General features: G+C 50.5%; 3 protein-coding genes across 3 annotated transcripts; 2 read left to right on the top strand and 1 right to left on the bottom strand.

The window, feature by feature from the left end:
- Window positions 1-704: 704 nt before the first annotated feature.
- Window positions 705-956, top strand: PUNSTDRAFT_25357 (uncharacterized protein; the record flags this gene model as incomplete). Its single annotated transcript, XM_007385234.1, has 1 exon — window positions 705-956. A coding segment is annotated over one exon (252 nt), but the record flags the coding sequence as incomplete, so codon positions are not given.
- A 2984-nt stretch (window positions 957-3940) lies between these two features.
- On the top strand, window positions 3941-5203 carry PUNSTDRAFT_135701 (uncharacterized protein; the record flags this gene model as incomplete). Its single annotated transcript, XM_007385233.1, has 2 exons — window positions 3941-4184; window positions 4236-5203. The coding sequence occupies 2 exons, from the start codon at window positions 3941-3943 to the stop codon at window positions 5201-5203; spliced, it is 1212 nt and encodes a 403-aa protein (XP_007385295.1).
- Window positions 5204-6620: 1417 nt separating this feature from the next.
- Window positions 6621-8591, bottom strand: PUNSTDRAFT_71832 (uncharacterized protein; the record flags this gene model as incomplete). Its single annotated transcript, XM_007385232.1, has 8 exons — window positions 6621-6898; window positions 6950-7343; window positions 7399-7640; window positions 7693-7752; window positions 7804-7866; window positions 7918-7976; window positions 8230-8336; window positions 8454-8591. 8 exons carry the CDS (start codon window positions 8589-8591, stop codon window positions 6621-6623), a joined length of 1341 nt encoding a protein of 446 aa, XP_007385294.1.
- Window positions 8592-10345: the final 1754 nt, after the last annotated feature.

Genomic DNA, 10345 nt, shown 5'->3' with positions numbered 1-10345 from the left:
ATTCGCCTTCGACTCGATTACAGACATGCTCGACTATCAGAGTGAATGGAATAGGAGGCAATTCATTCATCACCTCCTTTGTCACCCTCAACATCGCGCTCACTGATCTAGCAGGCCACATAATCCAATATCCGGCCAAATTCTATGTTAACCCGGCGAGTACTACGAAGATCATCATAGGAAACAATTTCCTAACGCATTACGGAGCTGTGATTGACGTAGACGAAGGGCGTCTGAAATTACGGAGGGACTCATCAAGCAAGGCTTCATTTAAGCTGGAATGTAAGCCGTCTTTGCCTCCGGATGTTAAAGTAACTGAAAGCTTTACCATTCGAGGATATCACGCCGCTCGAGTTCCAATTCGTATTGACGGATCGGTCAAGACGCCGCACTTCTACCTGGATCCCAAACCTATTCGAGAGGGTGAGTACGCTGTCTCCGCTGCAAAATTAATCGGTAACACATCCGACACCAAGGTTGTCGAGGTATATAACCTCGAACCATTTCCGATAACCCTACGCGAAGGAGAAACTATAGGGACAGCTCACTCGCTTGATACTCGCCTCCCTACGTCTGTATTATCGAATAACACTCCAATTAACTCTGCGGACCGCTCAGAAGATTTGTCTGAGTTTCGAAAAGCGATACAACTCATGGATATCAACCCGAGACTCGACGGATCTCAACGACGCAAATTAATAGAGATTCTAGAGAGAAGACGACATGCTTTTGCCTACGGCGATAGAAAACTCGGTGCAGCCAATATCGACCCGATTCGCATTGACACAGGAGATGCACACCCCATCTCAACACCTCCCTATCACGCTTCGCCTAAGGGTAAGCAGATCGTCGAAGAAACTGTTGCTAAATTGCTAGCGGATGATATCATCGAGCCTTCTGAGTCCCCATGGGCATCTAACGTTGTCCTCATTTCACAGAAGGATAAAATACGTTTCTGTATAGACTATCGAGCACTCAATGCTGTGACTAAAGCAGATCAATATCCGCTGCCTCGGATCGACGATTACTTGAGTCAATTCGAAGGTAAGCGTTACTTCACAACATTCGACGCAAACTCAGGGTTCCACCAACTACCTGTGGACGAAATGGATCGCGAGAAACTCGCCTTCAGGACACACAACGGACTATATCATTACAAGAGGATGCCGTTTGGAATTCGGAATGGACCGTCAATATTTCAACGAGCCATGGACAAAGCCCTCGGACCGACGAAGTGGAACTTTGCTGTAGTGTACATCGATGATATCATCGTGTATTCTGCAGATTTTGATCACCACCTCGCGCATCTAGATCAGATCTTGGATCGCATTATCAAATCTAGATTCACATTGTCGATACCAAAATCTCACGTGTGCTATCAGGAAATACATGCACTGGGACACAATGTGAGCCGCCTCGGAATAGGCATGAAACGGGAGAACGTCAAGGCTATATTAGAATTCAAGCAACCGGCTTCAGTGAAGGATGTACAAATATTCCTGGGCATGACAGGTTATTACCGGCGCTTCGTGAAGGATTATGCGAAGATTGCAAGACCACTGACCGCTTTACTGGCTAAGGATAAAGTGTTCGTATGGTCAGCTCACTGTCAAGATGCCTTTGAACGACTTCGAGATGCTCTCGCAAGCGATCCGATCCTCGTGCATCCAAACTATGACAAACCATTTATAGTATACACTGATGGATCGAAGATAGGACTTGGAGGAGTGCTCGCGCAGATTGGAGACGATGGGAAGGAGCACATGATAAGCGCCGTATCCAGACAATTGAATGCACAGGAAGAAGGGTACACAGCGACTGAACTTGAGTGTTTGGCTGTTCTGTGGGCTTTGAGAAAATTCCATCCATACATCGACGGCATGCCAGACGTCTCAGTAATTACAGATCACATTGCGCTCCAATGGATATGGAATTATAAGGGCACTAACGCTCGATTGAAGCGCTGGAGCCTGGAACTACAACCATACAAATACACTGTGACCATTAAGCATCGGCCAGGCAAGACGCATGCTAACGTCGATGCGCTATCCAGAGCACCTCTCGTGAACACAGCTCCACCGGAAGACGATGCAGACTGCTTCAATACGCTTGTGGCATCAATCCCACCGCAATTCTTTAGTACAATACGAAACGGATATTTACAAGACGAGTACTTTGCGCCTATATACGAGCAAATGCAGTCCGATCCGAAGACCGGACACCTGCAGCAATTCCTACTCGAAGACAATTTGCTATTCAAGCGATCAGCAGACGGACAGTCGAGACAGCTGTGCATACCAAGGTATAAGCAGCTTCGAGATAGAATACTGCACGATCACCATGATGCAGTGACATCTGGACATCAGGGAATCGAAAAGACACTGAATGCAATAGCACGCACGTATTATTGGCCTCGCATGGGTCAGAACATTCGAGACTATGTCCGATCTTGTGAGAAGTGTCAGCAGAATAAGTCATCGAACCAACGGCCGCTCGGATACTTGAGACCGAACCCTGTGCCTCCAGGACGATGGCATACAGTCACAATCGATTTCACCGGTCCCTTCGTGCCTGTAGATAGAGACGGAGGTGTCGACTCGATCATGGTGGTGGTAGATAAAGCAACGAGGCGTTGCCACTTCGTACCTGTCCGGCAGAGTGATACCGCTGAAGACATCGCTTCAGCATACTTCAAAAACGTCGGCAAACTGCATGGCGTACCTCGTGTCATTATTTCGGACCGAGATCCTAAATTCACCTCACGATTCTGGACGGCATTAGTTAAGACTTTCGGAATCAAACAAGCCATGTCAACAGCAAATCATCCTCAAACCGATGGACAGACGGAGAGGATGATACGATATCTGAAAGATATGCTCCGTCATTTCATAAGTTACAACCAGAAGAACTGGATAGAACTCTTACCTGCGCTTGAATTTGCGTATAACAACGCCGTAAATGCAACCACGGGCCGGAGCCCGTTCGAACTAGATTATGGATATCACCCATTCGTGCCTCATGCACTGGGAACAGGCGATTCTTCAGGTAACGAAGACTTCGACGAATTTCTAGAACGACTTCAAGCGGCGATGATCGAAGCCGAAGACTCGATTATTAGGGCACAAGGCATACAAGCGAGATATCACAATGCTCACCGCCGAGGACACGAGTTCAAAGAGCAGGAACTCGTGTGGTTATCTGCAAGCCATATACACCCGACTTGGGAAAAGAATCGGCGTACTCGGAAGCTTTTACCGAAGTACTATGGCCCTTTTAGAATTATGAAGAAGGTAAACGAGAATGCTTACCGATTGGATCTTCCTGAACACATGCGAGTTCACCCGGTGATCAACATCGAATATCTAAAGCCATATATAGAAACTCCAGAAGAGTTCAGCAAGCGAAAGCGAAAGCCGGACCCACCAATGACGGTCGAAGGGCAGGCTGGACATGAGGAGTTAGATTGCATTAATGATCACGAAGTAAGGAACAACAAACTATATTACCTCGTGCAATGGAAGGATCAGGCCGTCCATGAGAGCCGATGGCTGCCTCGCGACGAATTGCTTATCGGAGCACGCGAGATGCTGGAGGAATACGAACATGCGCACGGAATTATAACTCAGATGTCAACGAAGGAGCCTCATGCAAGAAACGTGGGAAAGCGTACCTCACCTACGAATGAAGCGACGCCAAAGCATAGAACGAGAGTAGAACGAAAAGGCAGCACACGACAGATGAAAGGACCACGAGGAGATAGGAAGAGAATGGGCGCAAAACGTGCAGCAAAAGTTCCAGCAAGATCGAAGGCTGCAAATAGGGCATAACAGTTCTGCATGTAAGTATAAGAGCAGCCCTAGCTCACCGCTTAAAATCGGCGAACATTCCTGGAATAGTTCTCCACACATCGCTTTCAGCTCATCGTTCATACTTACACATCATGCCTGCCTTCTACCGCGACGCTACGCCGTTTTATCAACGCGATGCACACACTCCTTCTATAATCTCCCACTCTCACGAACACGGCATCAAACTCGTTACGACGCCGGCGCTATCGCCTTCCTCCGACAATTATTCTATCATCACGACTCCAGGCTCTCCACCTGGCCTCTCTTTAGCATCCCTGGGTTCTTCACCGAGTCTCTCTTCGCTGGACATCAACGATTCCATCAAATCGTTCGATGGTCAGTACGATTATTGTAATACAAAGGATACCGCTAATAATTTCGACACAGAACTCGAATATCCATCGTCAGAGACTGACGAATCTCCTGACGAGGGGGAGACGACGCAGGCTACATGCAACGCCGTTGTTCCGGCTCCTACTCCTGGAACGGCTCTCGCATACATCACCGATCTCCTGCGACAATTACAGGAGTCTCGCGATCGATCCTCTTCGTCCGGCACATCACCCGAGGTCATAGATCTCACGAATTCCGATTCTGACAACATGGACATGTCTATAGACGATCCACACACCTTTTCCAACCCGTTAGAGCGATCTCAGCGCTCGAATCATCGCCTACATCCCTTTGACATCTCTGGCACTGTTCCTATCGGACCATCGGATTGGAATACACCCTCGGCTTCACTGTCCCGCTCCCAGAAGCGTGCTGAACGACGTCGTCGTAATCGCGAACTTCGCAAGAAGATCGTGTCGCCTCCTCCTCATGCAGCTCGTCCTACCTGGAAGCGGCTCCCCATTCCTCTGTCCGCTCGGATTTCTCCTCATCTGCTATCGCAGATATTCTCCACGTTCACTCTCAACCCAGCACTCACTTCCAACGCCTTCCACGACTTGTCTGAGTCTGAACGTACCGCTCTACGCATCGGAGTGATATCCCTTCACAACAGGATCGCCTCTTCGGCTCGTCATGCTAATCTCATCCTCGAGCGAAAGCCGATCCTCAAGATACTCGACCATCATGTTTTCGACAACGCTATCGACTATCGCATCGGCTCAGGACCCCATGATTGGGTCCGTGACATCAATATCGGTTCCTATCCTGCAGGAAACCGCGCTGTCGACCATTATTGGGGCCATACCTCAAATATCACCCCTCGTCCTATTATCACCCCTCGTCTCGCTCGCCAGCTTCGTCTTCATGCTCCCCAGTACCAGGGAGTTCACGGCGTCTGGCTCGATCGGTTTACAGGACACGCAGAACGCGTACGTGACCCAAGGACTCGGTCCCGCGTCTAAGCGATACCAAAATAGGAAATTACCCGTCCCTTTTGGGACATAGACTTTGCCTGCGCCTTCCGGCATCTCGGACTCCTTCAGTATGGACTATTCTCTCCCTTCTGGACTTAGGACACTTGTATTTTCGAATGGACTCATTTTCTAACTACTTTGTATGTACAACTACGGATCGGGACGATCCTTTCTTTTTTACCGGAGGGTAGTGTAACAGGCCTGAGTAGAAGTAAGTAGAATCGTGTAGAACGCACCCGAATAGCGTAGCTTATCGTAGGATAGCGTCGCATCTGCGTACGCTGACTCATCTGACTCATACTCGCAAGTATAAGATAAGCGCTTAGCGCGCCTCTCGAGCTCTCGGAGCTCCCGTGTATATCTTAGATAGTAATTGATTGATTCTATTGTATGCTTCGTTGTATGAAGCATCTATAGATAGATTGAATACTCACTGAATCAACTACCGTCTCACTCGAACTGAAGGCCTCGCCGACTGATCAAGAACCTTAAGATTATCTTATCGGTAATCCATTAGATTAGATATCTATCTATCTACTGCTACCGTTACACTTCGCGCAAACCCGAAGCCATCATCTCGCTCTACGGCATGGACGGCGGCCTCCTCCTTTGCGATCATTACGTCCCAGGTCATCCAGAAACGTTTCGTTTCTTCCATGATCGCACCCAATCGGCGGAGATCCAGTCATTTATCCGCCCTGGGGCGTCTCCGCCGCCTTCTTCGGAAGCTGCTCTCATGCCTGGAGATGTGCCAGTGCTGATCTGCACCGGCGGACGACAATACGGTCTAGAAATGAACCCTGCTCGACTTCATGACGGGTAACATGGCTCGGTGCCTCCCTCAAGGATCCCGCCACGTCCGAAGCTCGTGCGATGGCCCTGGACGAGGTAGACCGCGTGCTGTTCCCGCAGATCAGAGCTGAGGAGCTACCGCCGACGGTGTTCATCCATGGTGACTCAGATACCGATGTGCCTTTATGCGAGAGTTTTGTGACTCTCATGGCGTTGGAGGGTGTAGGCGTTAGAAGCTCTTGGGTGGTAGTCCCGTTGGCAGAGCACGCCTTTCTTCCACTCGTGGAAACAAGGAAAGAGGTGGAAGAAAGTCAGGGGGCCCATGCGAGACCTGTGGCATTCTTAAACCGCTGCGTCTGTACCTCCTCATTGGCGTGATGTTTGGCCTCTTATCAGGATGTATGAGATACGATATACTATATGTATTTGACCTGGGAAGTGGTTATTGGCCAGTGTTTCCGAGAAGAAAATCTGATTCGTGCTCTCAGAGGCTTACACTGTCACTGCCCTATGCCTTGTCTCTTGCGGCAACAGTAAAGTAACAGCACGCTGAATGCGAATCATTGATACAATATCGTCGGTGTAAATCATTCTATATGATATCTCAGGCGTTTCAAGGTGCATACTCTTCCTTCTCCTTCACTGTCAGCTTCGGCTGGGGATGAGGTTCCTCGTCCACCAGACGAACGATGCTAAACCTTTCTATCCCGATTTTGCGCACGACGACCCACGCCCAGGGGATGGCGAAGACGATCAAGCCGATGTTGAGGCCGATGGAGAGCCAGTCGGTGGTATCGCTCGACTTGATGCCGTACGCAACCGCCTGGCCAGCACATTCAATACCACGCAATGTGCCCGTCATGTACGAGAGCACGATGAAATCGTCAGACACTGAGCCGTATCTTCAGTGACCGTCATACTATAAACCAGGAGCGGACTCACTTTGGCTAAGAATCCAGTACAGCGTCGTCTGGGTCGCCATCGTCGCCATGTCGAAGAAGAAGAACAGCGCATATGTTTTCCCGAACCAGCTGCTGTCTGTCCAGTCGATTGTGGGCTGGTGCTGAATGAGCTGCTTGGTTACGATCGCCGTCCAGACCCAGAGGGCGAGGTTGAAGACCATGAGGCCACCAAATGCCCACCGCGCGCGCGCCTTGATGGACATCGACTGCCTGTCGAGAAACCATCCAATACCGAAGCCACCGATGATGTCGGCAAAGTTGATGGTGAAGGCGCACAGTGCGCGCGTCCGGACGTTCATGAATTGCGTCTGGAGCGTGCCAATGTAGGATCCGTAGAACCAAGAGGTGAAGAACAACGGGCACAGGAAGAGAATCTATTACTGGATGTCAATTTCGGTGTAGCAATCGCGGAAGCGTGATCAGACATACGGAAGGGGACGAGACGACCTTGAACCATTCCGCAAAGGTCTGCTTCCAGCCCGTCTTCCGGAAGTGGATAGCCTTGCCATCCTTACGTTGGACCTTGTCCGGGTGGGATATGAGCAAAGCAAAGAACGGGCCGGCGCACATTATGCCAATGATGACGAGATACGTATGCAAAGACACGGCGCCGGAGGAGTCCGTCTTCGAGTTCAGCCCGAAGATGATCGCTCCGCCAATGACAGGAGCAGCTAAACCGAGCCCATCAGTTGCTGCAGATACTGAAGTAGTCGATGCTCTTACCAGACCGCATGAATACCCATAAGCCGAGCATTTTCCCTCTCGATGCCTCTTCCGGGTACGCTGCATGTGGATGAGCAGCTAGTCAAAGCGCGGGTGTGTATGCGCACGCACAGGTGATGATGGGGCCTTCAACCGCATACATCAAGCCATCAGTCATACCGGACAGGATGGAACCTAATGCACAGATTGAGAGCTGAAGTGTGTAACTGGTGTGCGAAATCATACCAAGCATGAGAAACCATTGCGTCCCATTCTTGGAATTTATGTACAGACTCCCTGCATAGCTGACGTGCTAATGAGACGGCTGACATATGTAACGGGACAAAGTAGGACAAACATGATATCACCCGTGCTGGAAATCTGCGTAGGACATGAGCCAAAACGTACTCGAATGCAGGCAAAATCGCATATCGTACCAGAAGGGCAACACGGACGCCAATCTTGCTTACTATGACACCACCGATTATGCACATGAATGCCATGAACACTGAGCATATGCATCAGGATCCCGAATATGTAGCGTCGAGCCCAGTGCACGAACCATAGCCAGCCGCCGCAGTGGCGTTGGCATACCATGGGGTAGCAAGTCCTCCCGCGCCGAGGTTGGAAAGAGCGTTGTACATTCCGGGTGCGCAAAAGAATACCTGATCAGTCTCTTAGCATCGACACTCTCGGTATGAGACTTGGATGCGAACCATTCCTGACCGCATGTCGCCTTAGACAAATGGTATCGTTCATTCTGGTATATTGCACTCACCAACGACGAGGACCTGGAATGTAGTGCTACGAAACCAGTGCACGTTGTACTCCTGAGCCTGGACATCCGAAGCACTGTGGCTCTCGATGGTAGCGACGGAGACATCCTTGGGGAGAGCGGGGACGTAGGTTGGGTCTTCCATCGGGGAGGGAGTAGCTGGGGCTCAGGCTAATCCATCGCTGCCGTCATGGAAGGATATAAAACCGGGCCCAATTTGATAAGGATAAAGCAAAGCAAGCTCCGTATCAAGAAGAGGTAAATTCGTGGCCGTTTCGAAGACCCGTCGGCCCCATGGTGACCTAGATAGCTATCTTCATCCCGGTCCTTCCGCCGCGCAGTCTCCGTCCCATCACGTCCGCGACACGAGACTCGTCGCACGAATTAGATAGCAGCCCGGCACCATCGGTACGTTTGTTCGCTGAGCATTCTTACCTGTAGCTTCTGAGGCCCCTCCGATGATGAAACCCTGTCCAGTATGACTCCGTTGGGGTCGGCAGTGCCGCCGGCGAGATACAGACACTTTTCTCGCGGGAAGTGCCATGGGGCGTCCGATGAATCCACCGCCGCATGACCTCCCAATCGAAGCCAGACGAAGCTCCTAGCTATCGGCCTTGTCTTTCCGTCGTATATGGAGTTGAGCTCTCTTGAGACAAGTCCATATTGTATTCCTTTGGCGTACGTGCAGCAGCAGCAGATCGTAAAGACATGCCGGGAGGTACCGTCAGGTACATGTCGAGTCGCTTATGCGCTTTTCCGAGCCTTCTTTATTCTATTTTTACCCCGTTCGTCGGAGAGGGAAGCAGGAGGAGGAGAAAAACTGGAAACTCCGAGCCACTGGGCGGTTGTTCAGAATTTGCACGATCCTGCAATTATCGGATAAGATCATCACCCAGCACTTGCCCTCCTGGACGCTGACAGCTCAGCGCTCATCCGACAGACCATACGACTCAGTGTAGCCAGCTCCATGCTTTCGACAAAGGGACCAGCCTCCTTCACGACACTTTGCCTGATGCATCAGATACTCAGAGGAAGAGTGTTTACATATATATGACGGACACCTTCGATTCCTGTCTCGGTCTCACAATACAACGGATGGATTGTTGCACAAAACTAATGCACGAATTGCTTGCGAAGAGCATGGTTGAAAAATTGGCACGACAGCCTAAAAGTAGCCTGAATCGAGTTTCGCGATATGCGAACCGCAAAGCGCACCGAAGAACAAGAACACGTACCACCCCCATGCATCCAAGGGGCCCATCTACCTCGTGCGCCCTCCCACAGGACCCGAGGACAAGTTGACAAGACGCGCAGGTTTGAGAACTGCTCGGGAGCCGCGTGACTGTCGCAAGTGCTCCTCGCTACACAGGAGGGCCTCAACGAAGCGGTCGGGCCAGGCCCGTGCCAGCGCACCGAAGGGGTTGCCTCCCGCGCCGCCCGAAGGCGGACGGCGCCGATAGTAGGTGGTGTAAAGGCACCTTGGTCACCCCCTTGGGACCACATCCTTAAGTATAATTCTACCACTCAAAAATTTTACCTAATATAGTTATTTGTACCGGTGCATGTATTTTGGGTGTTATGCTCTGGGCGCACCACCAAGTCTGTGGTTTATACAACGATGGTGGTACCATCTCCGAGCATTCTAATTGCACTTTAGGGGGCTCATTTCTTGCACAGCATTGCTTACTGATGCTCTACAGATTATTCATAGGTGTTTCTGGCCTAGTATAACAGCAGTCTGTAAAATCAGAAATGGTCGCCCCCCCCCCGCCAATAGCACACAATTTGGGAATGGTGCTGGAAATAGCACACAACTCTGGAAATAATGTGTGCGCACATCACCGGGAAGTGTGCTGACCACACACCCTGTGGTACGGTGTTGGCATGCTGATTGAATGG

The sequence above is a fragment of the Punctularia strigosozonata genome (assembly GCF_000264995.1).
Source record: "Punctularia strigosozonata HHB-11173 SS5 unplaced genomic scaffold PUNSTscaffold_9, whole genome shotgun sequence".
NCBI lineage: Eukaryota > Fungi > Basidiomycota > Agaricomycetes > Corticiales > Punctulariaceae > Punctularia > Punctularia strigosozonata.
Note: the sequence above shows the minus strand (reverse complement) of the source record. Positions and strands in the feature narration are given on the sequence as shown.